The 20662-nt window shown below is 40.4% G+C and overlaps 1 protein-coding gene across 4 annotated transcripts in view; it reads right to left on the bottom strand.

Moving 5' to 3' along the window:
• The window catches only part of brip1 (BRCA1 interacting helicase 1), a 48472-nt gene that overhangs the window by 14097 nt on the left and 13713 nt on the right, over positions 1-20662 (bottom strand). For all 4 annotated transcript variants that reach the window (XM_078246915.1, XM_078246913.1, XM_078246916.1 and 1 more), the window contains exons 7-14: positions 19903-20175; positions 15568-15789; positions 15218-15417; positions 14993-15125; positions 14455-14615; positions 14153-14330; positions 13472-13612; positions 11839-12000 (exon numbers count right to left, since the gene is read on the bottom strand). In XM_078246915.1, coding sequence (XP_078103041.1) covers positions 11839-12000; positions 13472-13612; positions 14153-14330; positions 14455-14615; positions 14993-15125; positions 15218-15417; positions 15568-15789; positions 19903-20175 — 1470 coding nt within the window. The remainder of the gene's footprint in view (positions 1-11838; positions 12001-13471; positions 13613-14152; positions 14331-14454; positions 14616-14992; positions 15126-15217; positions 15418-15567; positions 15790-19902; positions 20176-20662) is intronic.

Genomic DNA, 20662 nt, shown 5'->3' with positions numbered 1-20662 from the left:
TGGATTTCTTTTCCTTACTTGTACTTGGCAGAGAGCTGATGTGTTTAGATCCCCTTTGAAATAAAATCACTGCTCCTGTACTATTGTTAGTGCAAAAAGTCATCAGCTCTCAGGAGAGGCACATTGATCTAAAAGCCCTCATCCTAGCATGGCCCCACTCATGTCTGTGCTGTGCAGATTATATCCTTGAATAAGCACGGCTTCACAATCAAAGAGCAGCTTCACTGGTTTGGAAATGTGTTAGAAGGGTCAAGTAGAAGTTCTTCTTATAGTCAGCAGAAACTTCTTAACAGGCTAATAGTGTTACGCTGTAAAGCCTGAGCAAGACAAAGATGGGGAGTATTCACTAACACCCTGTCCCCATCATGAGACATATTCTATTTACCTGAATGAACAGCCAACTCAAGTGTTCGTCAAAAACACCACACAAAGCTAAACCAAAATGTACCCTGTGGGTTATGTGCAGTACAGAGGAAAACAACAAAGGCAGACAGGGAAATGAGACAGTAAGAGTGTTGATACTTTTTTGCATGCCAGTGCGATTGCCTCATAGTGGTGAAATGAAGCATGGGGAAAATTTCATCAGGTTGATGCCTCCTACAGCAAGTGAGGGTCAGGACGTTTGCATCAATAAAACATGGCACATTCACTAAATATGCAGTGTTACATCGACAGGAACCCCCCTTACGTGCGTCTTCAACTCAGCAAACAGTTTGTCCTCCAATAGCTTTCCAGTGCAATCTTGAGCGAGAGATGAATAATTCATGTTATGTACTTTAAGCAGATCTACTACTAAACAAAACAGCCATTATCTGCCAGGCTGCACTTGGAAAAGAGCTGATTCCACAAGGCAAACAATATGGAGGAAAAATCACAACTATTTTTTTTTTTTCTTGGTAAAATGTTAAAATAATGTTTTAACAATCCAATTCTTATATCAAATCGACACTCATACAGGAAATCTATGTTAGGGCTTTGACTCCGAACTTCGTTATTCGAATATAATTCGAATATTTAAAAAAATAATGATATTCGAACGAATATTAGGCAGTCGTTAATATTCAAATTTCAAACCTGTTATGGGCATTATTATTTTGCTTGTAAACCTTGTTTTCAATTCAGATTCCGAGGCTTTTTCACGCATTTCAAAATTTAACTACACGTCGCATGTCGCTCGGCAGCGGCTTGGTAGCGCATTTCCCCCCCGACTCATTTCCTGGTTCTCTTTCTCCATAAACAACGTAAAATCAAGGAGAGGGTTAACTTTTCCTGCTACAGATTTCCCACCGTGGTCAGAAAACACAGGGGAGACGATTTGTTTCTCTCACTTTGTCTCTAGAGTACGGTGTTCATTTTAGGACATCCTCAGATCTCAGACTCAGGTGTCAGACTCAAACGAAACGGCTGTTTGGAAAAACCTCTGTCATCCTCAGAAAAAAACGGCCTCAGCGTCCGAAAAACCTCTCTCATCCTCAGAAAAAAACGGCCTCAGTGTCCGAAAAACCTATCTCATCCTCAGACAAAACGGCCTCAGCTGAAAAAACCTCTCATCCTCTACAAAGACGGCGTCAGAAAAACCTCTCTCATCCTCAGAAAAAAACGGCCTCAGTGTCCGAAAAACCTATCTCATCCTCAGACAAAACGGCGTCAGAAAAACCTCTCTCAGCCTCAGACAAAATGGCCTCAGCGTCAGAAAAACCTCTCTCAGCCTCAGACAAACAGCCTCAGCCTCAGAAAAACGGGCGTCAGAAAAAACCTATCTCATCCTCAGACAAAACGGCGTCAGAAAAACCTCTCTCAGCCTCAGACAAAATGGCCTCAGCGTCAGAAAAACCTCTCTCAGCCTCAGACAAACGGCTTCAGAAAAACCTCTTTCAGCCTCAGACAAAACGGCTTCAGAAAAACCTCTTTCAGCCTCAGACAAAACGGCTTCAGAAAAACCTCTCATCCTCACAAAACATGGCCTCAGAAAAACCTCTCTCAGCCTCAGACAAAACGGCATCAGAAAAACCTCTCTCAGCTTCAGACAAAACGGCCTCAGAAAAATCTCTCTCAGCCTCAGAAAAAACGGCGTCAGAAAAACCTCTCTCATCCTCAGAAAAAACGGCCTTAGCGTCAGAAAAACCTCTCTCAGCCTCAGAAAAAACGGCGTCAGAAAAACTCATCCTCAGACAAAACAGCCTCAGAAAAGCCTCTCTCAGCCTCAGAAAAAACGGCCTCAGCGTCAGAAAAACCTCTCTCAGCCTCAGAAAAAACGGCCTCAGCGTCAGAAAAACTCTCTCAGCCTCAGACAAAACGGCGTCAGAAAAACTCTCTCATCCTCACAAAAAACGGCGTCAGAAAAACCTCTCTCATCCTCAGACAAAACGGCGTCAGAAAAACCTCTCTCAGCCTCAGAAAAACCTTTTCAGAAAGAAAGTTGTCAGAGATAACGTTGCCCACATGAAGGAGCTGTTGACTAGCTTTCTGAATTAGCTAAAGTAGCTAGCAGCTTTTACAGTGAATACACGGCAGTTCGTGATTTTTTTTTTTTTTTTTTTTTAAATCAAGCTTTATTGAAAGGAGTGGATATACAGCAGGAAACCACAGTCTATGTTCATAAACGAGCCAGGGGGTTACTAAAGGAAAGAAATCAAAACAAAACAAAAAACTCAATATTTTGTAAAGCTTACTGAGGTCATATGATCCAACAACTTTTTTGTTTGTACATTCAGATATGGAAAACATGTATTGTTTAATATTGGAAACCAGCTCCAAAAAGCTTGGCTTCTTTTTCAAAAACATTGACTTATGTAAATAAAATTTGGTTCAAATAATTATTAAATGTATCGCATAATACTCTGAATAAAACTTTCTATCATATTGAGTGAATCCAAACAATACATTTTCCCAAAGTAATGTGAATTGAGGGTAAATATGAATAAAATGTGACAATCTGCTCCAAAGTTTCTTGGTATATTGGCAAGTCCAAAATAAATAAAAATAAATAAAGAATAAGGCAACTCCTCAACTCTTCTTTCAACAAGACGTTAAGAGTACACCCGCTGCTTTATCGTACTGGTCTTGATATGTTGAAGAGATTTGTTGGGAAAAGGTTTGGCTATTGCCACACAAGTTTTTTTTAACCAGCAAAGTTAAAGAGATCTCTTTCAAAATGCTCCACAGATTTTACCCAACTAACCATTACCTGCAGAAAATGAAAAAAGACATTGATATCCGCTGTACTTTTGTGGAGATCTAAATGAAACACTGGTACATTTATTTTGGTCTTGCCAATATACCAAGAAACTTTGGAGCAGATTAATTAATAAATTAATTGCCTGCCTATTGACATTGACTGATACACTGCCCTCTGGTGGACAGAACATATACAACTTATACCAATATAGGTCTTACTGAAGGCATTTAATGGTCAAATATTATTAATAAATATTCAAATATATTTGAATATTAATATTAATAAACAAACGAACTTCGAATATCATTTTGGGGCAAAAGTCAAAGCCCTAATGTATGTTTAACTGCTGGTTTAAACTGTGTTTGTCTGATTCATCCATTTATATTAGACTTAGTTCAACCAAAGTGTTACTTTTATTGCCCCAATCAGCATTAACATAGGCCATGAACATCCGAAGACTAGTCTGATAAATCAAACTGCATGGATGTAGTTATGAAGCAGAGCGTTATACTATGCAGTCAAACGGATCTTTAGCACCTTCAGCAAAGGCTTTCAGCATATGAGCAACAGACACTTAACACAGAAATTACAGACACAAAAATTACACATGAGCACTTTGATGAATAATTTAGGGGCAACATCTGACAGAGACATGGTGTTTAGTTGGCAGACTGAGCTGGGTTATAAAATTCCAATCTATAGGCTCAACAGTGCAGAATTAAAAAAAAAAAAAAATAATAAATGATATAAGTATTAAAAAATAGAAAAAAGGGGGAAAGATCAGAAAAGATTTTTTTTAACTTGTTCCTATTTCTTTGTGAACATGGAAATTGAATTATTTGAATCAGTTACTAGAATTTAAGATATGTTTGGTTTTCTTGCCTGTACTCAAACGTACATGTTCTTATTTATCATCTTCTTTTTTTTATGTTTAAAATAAAATAAACTACACACCTCTTCATAACTTTAAGACAAACAATATGAAAATCACAGGAAGCAGTTGTTTAAGGCCTGCCCATTAAACATTCTGTAGTATGGCAACTTTTGTATATAGCTAGATAGATTAAGCACTAAAAATTACATTCTACTGTATTTTAGAAATAAACATGTTTTAAGACACATACATGTTACAGTATATGTACCTTTCATCCACTTTAAGAGTTCATTAAATCTGTAAACTCCAGCTTGTCATCAAGTTAAAACTTCTCGGGTGGCTGTGGTTCAGGTGTTAGAGGTGGTGTCAATAGGCAAGACACTGAGCCCCCGAATCGCTCCCGATGCTGTGCCATAGGTGTGTGAATGTTTATCTGATGAGATGGCACATTGTAATGGCAGCCTCGGCCACCAGTGTATGAATGTGTGTGAATGGTGCCTGTACTATGTAAAAGCGCTTTGAGTAGTCGTTAAGACTAGAAAAGCACTATATAAATGCAGACTATTTACATTCTCTCCTTCATGTTGCATATTTTCCGTTGCTGCTCCACACTAAAAACATCATTATCCAGATTTGAGCAACTATCAGAAATAACATAGGGCTTTGTGGTTCCTCTGAAACCCCCTGGCCAGCTGTATTTAGCTTAGCATCATCTATAGTATTGTTTGTACTTCTTTAACCCTGCTACCTTCATGAGAGCAGATGGCCTGCGGAAAACCAATCAATACTGAAAAAGAAAGAGCTGGACTGAGTCGCGACCGGAAGACCAAACCATTTTTAAAAATGTGAATCCTCTGGGGAGATATTTCTCATGCAACTAGGCATCACCTCAACATTTAAATAATTAAAAACTAGAAGGTCACTTAGAGAGCGCAGACCTCCTCCAATGAATACCCTTTCTTACAGTGTTAATGCAGTGTGAATTTTCCCAGTCGGGAACTCAATTTAAGACTTTTCAAGACATTTTAAGGATTGGTAGTAATATAACACTGCTGCCATCAATCAATTTTCGCCGGGAAGTACCGCTTACTGGATATTTTCTCTTTTACAGGCCATTCTTTGTCATTTGTAAAACCCTAGAGATGGTTGTGCATAAAAATGCCAGTAGACCAGCAATACTCAAACCAGCCCGTCTGGCACCAACAATCATGCCATGTTCAAAGTCAATTAAATCATCTTTTCTTCCCCATCCTGATGCTTAGTTTGAACTTCAGCGATTATCTTGAACATATCTAGATGCCTAAATGCTAGAGCTGGGCAATATATTGATATTATATTGATATTGTGATATGAGACTAGATATCGTCTTAGATTTTGGATTTTGTAACATGGCATAAGTGTAGTCTTTTCCTGGTTTTAAAGGCTGCTTTACAGTAAAGTGATGTCATTTTCTGAACTAACCAGACTGTTTTAACTGTTTAACCTTTACCCACTCAGTCATTATATCCACATTACTGATGATTATTTGTCAAAAATTGTCAAAATCTCAGTGTAAATATTTTGTGAAGGCACCAATAGTCAACACAATATCGTTGCGGTATCGATATATTTGGTCAAAAATGTCGTGATATTTGATTTTCTTCATATCGCCCAGCCCTATAAGATATCTGAGTTGAACAGGTGTACCTAATACAGTGTCCATTAAGTGGGAATGAGCAGTATTTAGCACATAGGGTACAACAAAGTGTGAATAATTTATTGCCTTTTCCAGGCATAATAGGTGCTATAGTCAGCCACTGCCAGTGACATTATTAAGTGGGCCAGATCTTTCTGCCAATTGGGACAACGTGGTGAAACAACTAAATAGAAGCAGTGAACTGTACTCTTCTCGCACTTTTACACTTCCTGTCTCTTCCCCCCTTACTATCTCCCCATATTTCACCTTCTCTGCATCCGGCCTCTCTCTAGCTCCTTCCCTGTGTCCCCGGTGTCAGTGAGCTGTGTGGCGACACATCGCAGCTCCTCTAGTGCCTGCTGAATTATGGAAGGGGTTTGGAGGCGACAGCATTAATGAAACATGCAGCCAGGAGCCACATTTCGCAGTGGTGAGGGAAGACGTGTTGTTGCGGCATAAATTATTCAGCCCCAAAATATCACAGTAACCATCATGCCAAGACTGGTGGCAAGAAGCCACCTGCCACCTCTGGCCTGACACTGTTCCCTTGTTGTCTGCTCTACTCATCCCAGCCACACTGGGGGTGACAACAGAACGCTGCCGAAACACCGCCTGCTGCAGAGAGAAGTCAGTCGCTGATGAGGGCTTCCTTTTCCTCTTTTAAAAAATATTAATTATTAAACTGAATTGAATGTAAGTCTATATATATGGGAGACTTTCAGAGTATGCAGATTTATTATTACAAGTATATAACTTTCTAGTCTGTGTGTCCTCTACAACCAATTGTGTAGCAAGCGACCATTTGATACCTTGGCAATAGATGTGATAGAATGTCAATCAAATGCACTCAAAATACATTTTTAATTTTTTTGTAACTATTATAACTTACTATTGGCCACATGATATAACAAAACCATGTTATTTTAAAAATAAATTGTGGTTACTATCTTTTAACAAAGATAACAGTTGTAAAGGCCATCTAATAATCTTAAAGTATAAGGCTGCCGATATTCTATATTTTTCCTATGTCAAGAAATCCCATGAACAGACAAAAACAACAATGTGTTAGTCTCTCAATACTTTCAGATTTCAATATCCTGTCTGTGCCACTCACCCACAAGCCCATTGGTTCCTACTGAAGAGGAATATGTAAAAAATTGGAGACTGATATAGTTTTGTTTTTTAAAGGCAAAGTAATTCCCTAAAGCACAACTGATTTGTTGAGCTAACACACTTTTCTGCCAGCAGGACGGTGTAAGTAGCATTGAATCAAAATAATCTACAGAGTGTGTGTTCATGGTAATGAAGGAACATGTCACCCAGTGCAACAGTGTGGCTCATTGATGTGTTGTACTATGGAGCTCCATGTCACAGAGGAATAAGATATAGAAGGCATATCACACACGCGTATCACACACACACCCACACGTTAGTAGAATAGGAAAAATATAGAATATCACCAGCCTTATCCTTTAACAATGCATTTGTTTTGGTTTACAGTATTACATTCTCCTTATATACAGTAAACACTGTATATAGTCAGCTTCGCCATTAGCTATTCTCTACATAACCTTAAAAACTGTTACTGGTTATCAAATAATTGGTTTTGAAAAAACATTTCAATTGTTAAAGCCGGCATTCCTTCTTCTATCATCAGTAGTTTCCACATTATGTTTAATTATACGCATTGACAGCCACAAACTGATACTGTGGCTGAAGAACAACGAGATGAATGAGGCTACATTTAACCTGTTAAATCTGAAACTCTAAGCCTCCCAAAAAAGCTCCAGCTTAGTCACACAGCAGTAATCCTGAAGTTTCCACTGTAAAAACTCATATAAAACATCACCTCAGCTCTAAAAAAAATCATGAGGGATATGCTACACTGGGCAAATTGACCCATGAATCTAATATGCTCCCAAACACAGACATAAACAGTCTCACTTTGAGATACCAGTACTTCAGGAGCTTTGTGATTGGTGCTTCAGATGCCTCGGAGCTGCTGAGGACAGTATGTGCTTGCGGGTGTTCACCCTGCAGTCCGGTTTGACTTTGATTTGACACACGCTCGGCAGAGCCCAGGCGCCAGCGCTGGGTGCGTCTTCACACAGACAGCGAGGCGACATCACCTAATGGCCCTTATCTCAATCTCCTTTAAAAGCATCTTGTATTCCCTGCCATCTTTCCACCTCTGCAAAACCCCACTTTTTTAATAAACCATCAGTCCCCTTCTCCAGTGGAGCATTGGTCCCTTCCTTTGGCGGCTGGGGCCAGACGGCAGGGCCCGCTGTGGTTTAAATGGGCATTAACTGGGGGGATGTTGAGGCTAAAGTGCTACAAAACCACAGCACTGGTGCAGGCTCTCTGGGAAAGTGTGTGTGTGTGACCATGATTACAGGCATACTCTCTATGCATGTATCTTTAAAAAAAACTGTTTTTAAAGAAATAAAAGAAATGTACATTCTCTCCTTTTCTTTTAACTCATTTGACTGCGGTGCACCAATGCCATTTCTGGGAAATCACAACTTTAGCTACAGAAACATGAATACATTTAATTCATCAACACCGACCAAAAAAGACATTATTGACAGCAAAAGTCAGACTTTGATTGACTGTATTACTTGTGCTGTTATTCTACCTACTATAAGAACATATTAAAATGAGCTTAACAGTGCTAATGCATCCTGCAGGGTGTCCTTTAGACTTTGTGCATTTGTGTGCTTGCTCTTGTGGGAATTGTTGGGTCTAGACCTATTCTATCTGTAAAGTGTCCTGAGATAACTTCTGCTATGATTTGACACTATAAATAAAATTGAATTGAAAAATGTTATGTAAAAGGCAGAGAACAAGCCTTGAGGTATACCTCCTTGGCCCTGCAGGCCTGTTCACTTCACTGCTCTCTCTGAGCTGCTGTGTAGGAGGGGCTGATAGCCATCACCTAGACACACTGAACAGGGATGTCTGAAGATGACCTATCCTTTCTGTGTTGTGTTGCGCGCACACACACACACACACACACACACACACACGACGGGACTCAGCGGCACCAACGAGGCCTCCACGGGCTCCAATTAATACCCCAGCCCTTCAGATCCCCTCATCTCCTCATCTTTAAGAGCTGACTGCAGATTAAATATTTATGCATCAGCATAGCGAGAGAGATAGAAGACTCCTACATGGCTATCAATAATAAAAAAACATCCCACAGCTCATAGTCACTCCTCGGCTGGCATCACAGGCTGACAAAAAGGAAGGTAAAATGAGAAAACAACAAGGCCCAGAGTCTTAGCTTTCCTTCACTGTTTTCATGGCTGTGTCATCAGCTGTTTGAGAATGCAACTGGATAGCAAGCAAACAAGGACTGCAGAGAAATCAAACCAATGATCACTACATGCGACGCCTTGAAATACAAGTCAAACACAAACCACGCAAATATGCCAAAGGCAAAAACTAAAATTGCCAAGGGCAACACACAACTGTGAAGGTCCACTGTTTGATGGAAAATGATGTGTCCTCCTAACATGAAACTGAAAACAGTATGTCAATGATGCCTGGCTTTCATGATACAAATATACTTCCAGTTTAAACAGGATGTGAGCGTAAAACAGCGCAAAAAGCCATTCAGAAGTTCAAAATGCCTTATATATAATCATGAGCTTAAAAAAAAAAAATCATACAAGACAAGACATTTTTTCACTGCTGTAACTTTAAATCAAATTTGTAAAATGTATTAAATATTTTAATAATTGGAAAGCAGAAAAAAAAACAATTGATGCTACAAAGATTATAAAATGTTCAGACATTTTTCTACTCTTCCTTTTTTCCTGTGAATTACTTGAAAACATAACCTCTAAAATCTATCCATCCCATCCATCCATCTTCATCCGCTTATCCGGGGTCGGGTCGTGGGGGTAGCAGCTCCAGCAGGGGACCCCAAACTTCCCTTTCCCGGGCCACATTAACCTAATCTAAACTCTATTCAAATGAAAATGAGGGCGGGGTGTTAAACTGGTCATAAGGGCTGACAATGAGATTAAAGTGGAGAGTTCTTCATTTTAAGGGGCTGCTAGCCAAAAAGGTGGTGAACCACTGCATTATAAAATCAATTTAAAGTGATTTTTTTCATGACTTTAACTCAAATGTATTATGTATCCCTCGGTAAGTATGTTCATTGACCAAAAGTTACACGTAACATGTGCAACGTGGACAAACACACAATGATAAATGAAATCCACTTGTCCCTGAATAAGCTAATGTGACAACTGAGCTACAGTGGACATGAATTATTCATGAACAAAAATGCATAACAAACAAAGGGGGACAAAGTGTCTATGAGTGCGCTCTCAGAAGCACCCTCATTAACTGAAAGAGGATACAGTGGCATGGGGATGACGGCATTTAACAAGTACCTCTATTGATTAGTAGTGACCTATTGTAACATATAACACCACCAACAGCGGCTTCTTAGCAGTGGGATCTATTGGAATCCAGTTTGGGCTTTGAAAACTGTTACTCGTTTTGCATGGCAAGTTAGTATAAATACCTTCAAAACGACAAACACTGGACATGACTCCAATTTGTGGTCTCTAGCTCCTCCCAGTGGTAGAATGTGGAAATGAATGTTCTAACTGCAAACAATCCACCACCACCTATCGTGTTGTTGAGAGTAAATGTAGATGTTGAGCATGTTGAGAGTGGGAAGTGCCCTGCACAACCAAGAACAAGGCAACAGTAAATATGTATCGATGATGCAATCACCAGTACTCTCTCTCACCAACATTATCACATACCTTTTGGTTTGCTTGCTTCTACTCGTTTTGCCTTCACAAGGCGCATACATTCAACACTGCAACCACGGACTTACAGACTCAGAATCACTTATTATGTTGCTTGTATCTCTCAGTTTCAAATATAAAATATTGTTTAAATCAGTACTTTAAATGACTTCGTGGTGTCCCTCTTTGGCCCTGTTTACACGAATACGCTCGCGGGTGAAAACGACAAAATATTTTATCAGATGTGCCTTTCGTTTAGACGGTGACGGCATTTTTGGGGCTTAAAAACACAAAAAAAGTGAAACCACCCTCCAGAGGAAAACCGCTCCATCGTCGTGTTCCCGTCTAAAGGGTAAAAATGCACTGTGCGAGTGTGTGTGTGTGTGTGTGTGTGTGTGTGTGTGTGTGTGTGCCGTGTGTGTGTGTGTGTGTGTGCGTGCCGCGTGTGTGTGTGTGTGTGTGTGTGCCGCGTGTGTGTGTGTGTGTGTCTGTCTGTGCCTCTGTGTGCATTGTTTGGAGCAATAACTCCACCTCCTCGTCTGTCCAGACAAAATTGTCAGCTTTTGTTGTTCGCTTAGCGCTACTAGGGAGAGGAGAGGGAGAGAGGAGGAGGAGAGGGAGACAAGTAGAAGGAAGGTGCGCGGACTTGGTGGTGTTGTGTGGCAGTGCTTCACACTACCACCTAGCTGCCTGGTGTGCATACTACATCACATTTCACACACTTTTGCGTCACCATATGCACGCAGATTCGCCCCCCCCCACCATAACGCTTGTCTAAACACAGAATAAAAAGTGAGAACGCAACGCCACTTTTGCGTTTTCTCTTCAGATCGTTTCCGTCTAAAGCCTTTGTCTAGCTCACTGAAGCGGGGCTGTGACACCTGATGAATACAGTTTGAATAGCACATTTCACCAAAAGAGTACAAGGTGCTTTACCGAGGGAAGGGAAAAAAAATAAAAACAATCATGTACTTAAGAGTGATAATCCAATTTTAAAAATGACTGCAGAGTTGAATTAACAAATCAAAGATGTTTTTAATGGTCCAATTGTTTTATACACTGGCAATTCATAAACCTTGTTCACAAAGGTTTTGACACTGCTGAGACTAAGACTACATCTGCTGGAAATGTCAAACCTAGAATTTCTGACCTTTTTTTAAACTTGTACTGCAACACCACAATAGCTAACCAATGTTATTCTGAAAGTGCCAGGACATTTATTAACAGTATCTAATATGGCCCATGTCACACATATCAAACTCTTATTCCTTCAGACCAGGAATTTCACAGCCTAGGTTTCCTGTTTTAGTAGAATATGTCTTAGTGGTATATTTACCTTGTAGGAAGGCAAAAAGCAGAGCACACCCTTGGCCACGACCTGGCAGACATGGAGAAGCAGCGCACCCACCTCGTCCTGGAAGGCATACGTTTCAGTATGTTGGAAGGTGGCACAGAGTTTCCTGCCTTGGGGTCCTGAACCAACAGTGCCCACCCAAACCTGAAGAGAGGGCATTAGAAAGTTCATATCACCAGCATACTTCATTTGATAAATACTGTATATCTGGGCATTATCATGTTGGCCCAAAAATGTGTGATCAAAGGCCCAAACACAAATATTTCCTGGTATCATTATGGGCCTTTTGAAAACCCTTTTGTTTCATTCTCATGTGCACTGGCAGATTAGTGGGGACTCTAAATCATAAGTCAAAGTTGATTTGTCTTGATTCTTATGTCCACTCGAGTGGAACAGTTGTGATTTGTGACCTAATCTAGAGCGGTGCAATTAATCAAATGTTTAAATCGGGATTATGATTTGGGCTCCTGACGATCACAAAAACGATTACTTTGCACATTACGTTCTGCAAGTAAATTCTTATTTTGTTTTGTGTTCTAAATCAGAAAGAAAAAGCTCAAGCAGGAAAAATGTTAAGGGAAATTTCACAGTTCAAGGTGTTTTCACTGTTGATTTTTTTAGCTTCATTATTTCAATTTTGACCAAAATAATTGTGATTATGATTTTTTTTCTCCATAATCGAGCAGCCCTAATCTGCAACATATATAATGTCATCAACCCCTGAATATCCAAAGCTCATAGTTCTCAGGCCTGTAGATGAGTTTTATTGCATATTAAATAAAATAAAATTAAATTAAATATATGGTTAGAGTGTGACATCTGCTGGACAAAGGTGGCACTGTGACAGATGTGGAGCAAGTACAAGGTTAAAGTTTTCGATTGTTTGATACACCTTTATTGGTTATGTCGGAGATCTACCTGCTGATGCAGACACAGCTCTACTTTCCCACCGTGATTAATAGGGTTGAGCATCGTTTGGATTTTAAGTGATAGTGGATATTTTGATTGCGGTTCTTATCGATTCCGATTCTTTGAGGGGTGGAGCTGAAACGGGTCACATGCCAATTTTCACAAATAAGAGGATTTTGATTTAATGGTGGTTTGCAGTTTTACAGGGCTTTTTCCAACGTAAAATAAAACCAGACTAGAGCGCTGCTTACTGTGCTCCAAGGCTGCAACACAACAAGCGCCTGGCAGCTTCGGAAACCAAAACTTGCGCATGTTCAATTGGGAAGCGAAGATCGGATTTGAAACCAAATCCTCCAAACGATTCCAATAAAGAAACGATTCTACTGGAATCGTAATTTTTGAAACGATTCCAAGTAGATTCTCGATGCCCAATCCTAGTGATTAACCTTTTGAAGACCTGGACCTCATGTTGACCAAGACTGATGGAGATAATCATACGTCTCCTTAGGGATTTCAATAAGTCCTGAGGTCACTGGAGGGATGTTTTAAGTTCAAGTCATACATCAGAGTGATATTAGGGAATTAGACATCAAGGAATCAAGCAGCTAAATTTCCCCCTTACACAGTAATACACTTTGTCAGATGAGCCACAAAGTGCACATGTGGCATTGTTCCCAGAGGCTCAGTGATAGGTAAACCTACTGACCTGGGACTTGTTGATAACATGGTTGGCCTCCAGCTGGATGGAGAATTTCACCCCAAGTTCAGAAGAGAACGAGCCCATGGGTGACAGGGTTCCTGATGTCAGCACAATGCTGTGCACCGACTTACTCAAACTAGAGAAAGCCTGAAAGATACAGACACAATAAACCTAAAGGGGTGTTTCATCTGTAATGTATGCCATAAACATGTAAATATTAAAGGGTGGAACAGTGGAGATTGGAGAGCTGGAAAAATTGTAAATAGTCTAACATTTTTTATTTTGGTGACAAATTTTACCAGCACTTAGCAGGTAACCTTAATTTCATACCCTTTTAAGCCATTTAAGGCATAAATATATTTGGTAACACTTTACTAGAAGGTATCTACATAAGAGTGACATGACACTGTCATGAACACATGACACTGTCATGACACATGAACCCTAACCGTAACCCTAACTCTAACCCTCACTTGTCATGACAAAAACCGAATGACACTTACTGACAGCCCTAGTTATGTCATAAACGTTTATGACTTGTTTATAATGTTTATGACACGTTCATGACAGTGTCATGTCACTCTTATGTAGATACCTTCAAGTAAAGTGTAACCATATATTTGTATAGACTTCAGTAACAGATCATTGCGGCCTACATGGCAAGGTGTGCCATCTCTAACCTCTCACCACAGCGGGGTTAAGGCACCAGAAGCTGAGTGTCAGGACTTCTGTCTTGACTCGGACGCTTTGGCGTTGTCTGTAGCGTGGCCGGACGATAAAGCCCTGGGCGTCAGCGACATCAGGTGGGACCTGGTTTGTCCAAGCATAGCTTTTCTGCAGAGCTACCCGGTAGTCCTCGGCAAACCTACAGATACACAGAGAACTGAGCCATTGTTCAATCCTATACCCTTTACAATGGTTAATCTGAGACACTGGCATGATTTAGGATTTTGGTCAGACTTCTTTGTCTTTGTTTCTTTGTCTCTGACCTGCAGTTGTCCTCAGTGGAGTAGATAAAGCCAAGCACCATGAAGAGGTTTTTGAGGACAGTGGAGGTAGCTGAGCTGAGGGTTGGGATCTGAACCATATCCTCTTTACCGTTGACCAAACCGACACGCTCCTCTTTCTCCAATACTGCTGCCAAGTTTTGCTGTTGCAAAGTAAGACAGTGGAAGACATATTAAAAAAAAAACAGTGCTGTCAATAATCAGAGAACATCTACAGCCAAATAAGAACATGCAGCTATATTTAAATATTCCTCCTTTTTTTTTTATTTATTTTTTTTTTTTTTTTTTACAAGAAATATCACACCCTGGTTTTTTTTGCATAAATAAATGAGACCACATTAAAGCATTTCTAAATTAACCAGCCATCTTTTTCTGCATTAAATGCTGTAGTTATCATACCAATATATCTTTGATAAGCCAGAATGCTGTCCCATTACACAGTGGGCCCTTACACCCTCCTGCACTGGTAAATGTGGTAAACCTCAAAAGTCTACAAGTAGAACAAAGGTATTTGGTGTACCTTAAGGATGCTGAAGGTGTCAGCAGTGATACCCAGGTTATGAAAGATGCCCAGTATATCCTTCCCATTCCAGACTTTACAGGCGCTCTCATATCCCCGTTCAGACATCAGGCTTTGGCTCTCCTGGATCCAACTACACCATGGACACAGATACATCCACAGTTAATATGTACTAAGAATATGATAACTACAGATGAGCAAAAATGAAGTCAATGAATCACTAACTTGATCAGACTATAGCAGAAGTTCCTTAGTGTCTCGTGTTTGGAGCGTCTGATGTTGCTGCTGACCATGCCGTCGAGCTCGTCCCTGGACATCAGCAGACTGTTGTGGTCTAAAGTGTAGCTGGCACTCTCCCTTGCACAGTCCTCAATGTTGTGGGCCTCGTCCAGCACAACGATCTGGCCTGCCAGGTCGATCTCCATCTGGTGAAAATGTAAATTGGAGGCAAGAGAGTAAGTAGAGAGTATGCCTCAACTCTTATGAACTAAACTCATCTGGTTGCTCCTTTCCCCTGCAACGTTTTCCCTGATTGTTCAATCATTTCTTCACCCTCTCGTCCAAACTCTACTCACACTCTCTCTGATCATTGGGTCCAGCAGGTAGTTATATGGGCAGAAGATGATTAAGGCTTCCTGCATAAGTTCACGGGCAGCATAGTAGGAGCATGACCGGAGCCGTTTGCCCAGTGCGACAATGTCCTCAATGTCCCAGGCATCATGGAGTCCGTGGACCCGCTGTAGAGTGCACTGGTCGCGCATCCTCTGGACACCATGGTAGTAGTGGCATGACTTACCCTGCAATATACAAATTCTTCACTCAAAGTCATCAGCATTCAATGGATTAGAGCTGGGCAATATTACTAGATATCGTCTTAGATTTTGGATATCGTAATATGGCACAAGTGTTGTCTTTTACTGGTTTTAAAGGCTGCATTACAGTAAAGTGATGTCATTTTCTGAACTCACCAGACTGTTGTAACTGTTCTATTATTTGCCTTTACCCACTTAGTCATTATATCCACATTACTGATGATTATTTATCAAAAATCTCATTGTGTAAATATTTTGTGAAAGCACCAATAGTCAACACTACAATATCGTTGCGGTATCGATATCGAGGTATTTGGTCAAAAATATTGTGATATTTGATTTTCTCCATATCGCCTAGCCCTAAAATGGATCATGTCGTCTGACTGATCACATACAGTCCTTTTTCGATGCAGGAACTTAACGAAACATAACACGTGTAGCAATTGTCACAGGTACATACATTCATTGATCTCCACACACTTTGGGGACGAGTGGACCAGATTTCTTTTAAAGATATAATTAGCTTTGTCATAGCTAGAGATATAGAGAGGGGGATGACATGCAGCTAAGGCTGGAATCAAAACTGGGCCGCTGCAGTAAGGACTCAGCCATACATGATGCGCACGCTCTACCAGGTGAGCTAACAGTGCTAAGTCACTGGCAGAAATGGAGCTATAACACACAGCTAAGCAATGCCACCAACTGGCCCAAGAAGTGTCCTGGATTCAGTATAAACCTAAAGACCATTGACAACATCAGCGCCACTGCTTTCATTGAGGCCTGTCCCACAAGCGCTTACTTCACTCACTCACAAAACAAACCAGATAACTTTATTGAAATTAATCCATTTTTAATTGATGATCGAACTATAAATTGAGGAATCTGTGTATGTGTGTTTGCGTGTGGGTGTCCGTTGCCTTATATTAATATCTCGAGAACAGTTCATGCGATCTACCTTACACTTGTCTTCTGCGGTACCCAATGAACTTGGTGTTTGGAATTTGGAGCAGTTTGGACAGCATTGGATATTGGATAGTAATATACTGTGAGGTAGAATTTTGGTCTTTTCTTCTTAAAAACAAATGACTAAATTAATAGTTCATCGATCTAGTTGCAGATTCTGTCAATTGACTAATTGAATCATTGTTGTAGCTCTAGCTGTACTTTCAATTCAAAGTCTTTTCAACCCTCCCGAGAATAATATAATGGGAAAACACTGAAACCTTTACATTTTTGGCATTCAAACTGTATGAAAACATGTTGAACGATCAACTAATAGCAGCTTGAATGTCTTCAATTTGTTATATCTTCCTTTTTGTCACAACTAATCCAGACAGTTTAAAATTTGCAACATTAGAAATTCTTAAATTTCTGAGATAACCACTCCGTTTAATTTCTTTTCTTCTCTTCTTGTCTCCAATATAACCAGAGGTGACATACAGTATTTCAGAGGCTCCCTGTGATCAGGTGTTCCAGCTATTCTAGTAGTTTACATGTGCTGACACTCATACAGTGAATGTAAAAGAAAGTGTAAAGAAGCAGCATCGCATGTACCAAGCCCCAATTACACTGTCAACACAGGTATCTGCTTCAGATGTCCCACCCTGTTCTTTATGATTTAACAGCTTGAGGTGACACTGTCAAACACAAATACTGTGGACTCAGTAACCTCCAGACACAATCATTATCTCTGGATGAAGGGATTTAATTCCCACAAGGACGCAATATTCTTAATGTGCAATTTCTCAATGCAGTTTTCTTTTACAACTTCAACACCTCCAATGACAGCGTAATTGCCCTCATTGCAGTAGGAGCCTCAAGTTTAGGACAGTATGGGGGTTTACAAGTGTCTCATGTCTCTTAAAAAAAAAAAAAAAGAAGCTCACTCAATGGTTCTTGACATTTTAGTGTGTCAAAAAGAGCCGACTGGACCAATTGTGGATATTGTAGCAGCATAATTGCTGCTCTGAGGCTACATTGTCGAAGGAGTTTTGTCAGGTAGCGGTAGTTACCTGTGGGTTTGTGTTACAGGGAGACTGAAAACCTCTGCAGCAAAGGTCTATTCACAGTACATTATGGTTTGGGGGTCAAGTGCGTAGTATGTATGAGGGAGAGAAATCAAAAAAGTTCTCATAAAGTTTTAGGTCTGTTTTATGTTGTCTATAGCTGCTTTCTGACCAAGTAGTTACAGGAACGTAGTTATAGGAAAAGTCCACTTCTAAACAGATCTACTAACTACTCTCCCCCAAAACCGTTTTTTCCAATTGCATTCGCACTGGCCAAGTGGCCATAGGGACTATAGGAGGGGTAAGGGAGTGATGTAAGCACGGCAACGGTCTTCATAGCGTTCAAATCAGAAAACAAATACACCAAGAAAAGTATGAACTAAATATTAAATGTAATGTATATAGCATATTTGTCATAATTCAAACAAGTCTCCCGAATAAAAACGGGAATCTCTCTCTCTCTCCCCCGCCTCTGCCTGCTGCGCTGTGGACGTGTGTGTGTGACTGTGTGTGTGTGTGTGTGTGTGTGTGTGTGTGTGTGTGTGTGTGTCGGCCGGCGAGCCGCAGGACATGCTTGTGGAGTTTAACCGAAAAGACAGTTAACCACAGGTTCCCGTTAATCTTATGATGGACATGTGTTGTGATATTTAAACAAACGAACCGTCAACGGCGAACCGGCAAGTGCGGTCTGAGAGACCTCCAGCTTACAGCGGGGTCTCTGAGCATGACTGGCTGAGCGACGAGCTAGCGGCCGGGGCAGGCGCCTGCTGGCTGTCTCCTCACTTCATGGAGCTTCTCAACTCTGAAAACTTTGAAGCAAATTGTCAATTCGGCATCAATTTACGCAAGACTGCCTATATTCTAAATCTAAAATTTCTTGCCTAAAACGTTGTCAGAAGTAAAATTAGTGATGAATAAGATGGCGTTTTTGGTCTGTCTGTACCGGAAACCCGACCCTCGTTCACCTAGGTTCATATGCTGAAAAGGGAAAAGACCCTGCCCTGAAGTAGGAGCTGAAAGAGTTACAGGACTTGCGGCCAGGGGGACTTAAAAATCCCCAAATTGGTCCAGTCGGAACACGAGGAAAAAAAGGGTTCTAGGAATTTTATGTTCTAGGAACCGCAAAAATCCCTCCGATCGGAAAGCAGCTATTCACTAGCTAGTGTAACCAGTGGATGACCGTTTCATTCCGTGGAGAAAGTGGTGTTAGATTTCCCAGCTGCAAGGGGCTCAATCCTGGTTCAAAAAGAGTCCAATGCGGGTCCAGAACAGTTTTTTTGTGAGGCAAGAGGGTACAAACAAATAGAGTCTGGCTGAACTGGCCTAAGTCATGGACTATAGCAAACATACAGGTTGTTAATTAGTTCTGGTAGGATACTTTAGAGATCTCTTTGCAAGACACATTTTAACAATTGAAGTCTACATAAAGGAAGTGAACCGTATGTATTCAAGTTGACCCCAGCTGCTATTCTCTGTGAGGGATCAAAGAGGTGGATTAAAATAGGTTTAATGCAGTGATACTTAATATAGGCCCACGGGCCAGATTGCCAGGTGGCCCGCAGACCATTTTCTAATTCACAATAAAAACAAATTGATTGAAACTGGGATTTATTTTGTACTTTGAATGTATATAAAGTGCCAAAGTGCTTAAAACAAGCTTCAATAAGCTATTCATTCTTTCCATTTGTTATGTTCATGTTAATGGTTCATGTTTATGAATCAATCCAACATTTGAGTGATTGCATGATGGAAGAGGTTCCAGCCATGTTTAATGTATAAACCTTTTAAAATGTAACCAAAGCATTTACAGCTAAAACCCAATTGCAGCTATTAAATGTCAGTAACATATCTGCTTTATCTGTCATACAGGCCTAGTGTCAATCCTTGTGCCAACCAGAAGAACCAAAGAATGCCAAAGAAAGATGAGTTATGGGCCTTTCACGTTTATTTATTGTATATGATAAATATTAATGTTTGTTTATTAACTGGTTCCTGGCCTCCTGTTATTTTGCAAAAGTGGTCCCTGGGAAAGCAAGTTGAGTATCCCTGGTTAAATGGGAATGTATGCGTGTATGTGAGTGTTCATGCTCACATCTTTGGCATCCAGCAGATCCTTGCAGCGTTCATTGCGGTTGGAGTGAGGTGCCACCGATGAGTTGACGCAGGTGTGACCTCTACTGGATAAGATGGTCATGGGCACACTGGAGTAAACAGTGCGCTTAAGCTCGTGGGTAATCTGAGTTATCTGTTTATGTGTGCGAGTGCCAAAGAAGATCTTAGGAATCTTCTTTTTGCCATCTTTGTCTTTCTCCTTCACGCCGTCTTTGGTTGAAGCACACGGGCACCGGGAGCACGGTTCAGGGGACTGGATAGAAAGAAAGAAATATTGAGAGGTAGTTCGCAGCTAGATTTCAATATGTCAGTACTGCAGCAGTCGCACATCTTGTTAGGTTAATGCCTCAATACCAGGAGCTGTCATTTCTGTGCGGATAGAACAGTCCTTTACAGTTGTGCCAATTCTATGAATTCCATCCCTCCCAAATTCCTTTGTTAAATAATGTAAAGACAAATTCAGTGCTTTTTTTGGAGTAAACGATTAGGTAATTGGAAACTGGGTCTTAGATGTTGCACAGAGAAGAGATGGATCAGAACCACGTTTGTTTGGAATATGGATGAACAGTTAAAAATGTAAATAAATAAATTCTGAGGTGACACTACTCAACAAGTCAATGCATTTAAATTGGAGAATAAAAGTAGGGCTGCACAACATATTTGTTTTTTTATCGTCATCGCGATATCAACTTATGCAATAAACACATCGCGAAAGGCTGTGACATGAGTCAAAGACACTC

Source organism: Sander vitreus, chromosome 3 (genome assembly GCF_031162955.1).
Source record: "Sander vitreus isolate 19-12246 chromosome 3, sanVit1, whole genome shotgun sequence".
Lineage (NCBI taxonomy): Eukaryota > Metazoa > Chordata > Actinopteri > Perciformes > Percidae > Sander > Sander vitreus.
This window is presented reverse-complemented; position numbering and strand designations above follow the sequence as displayed.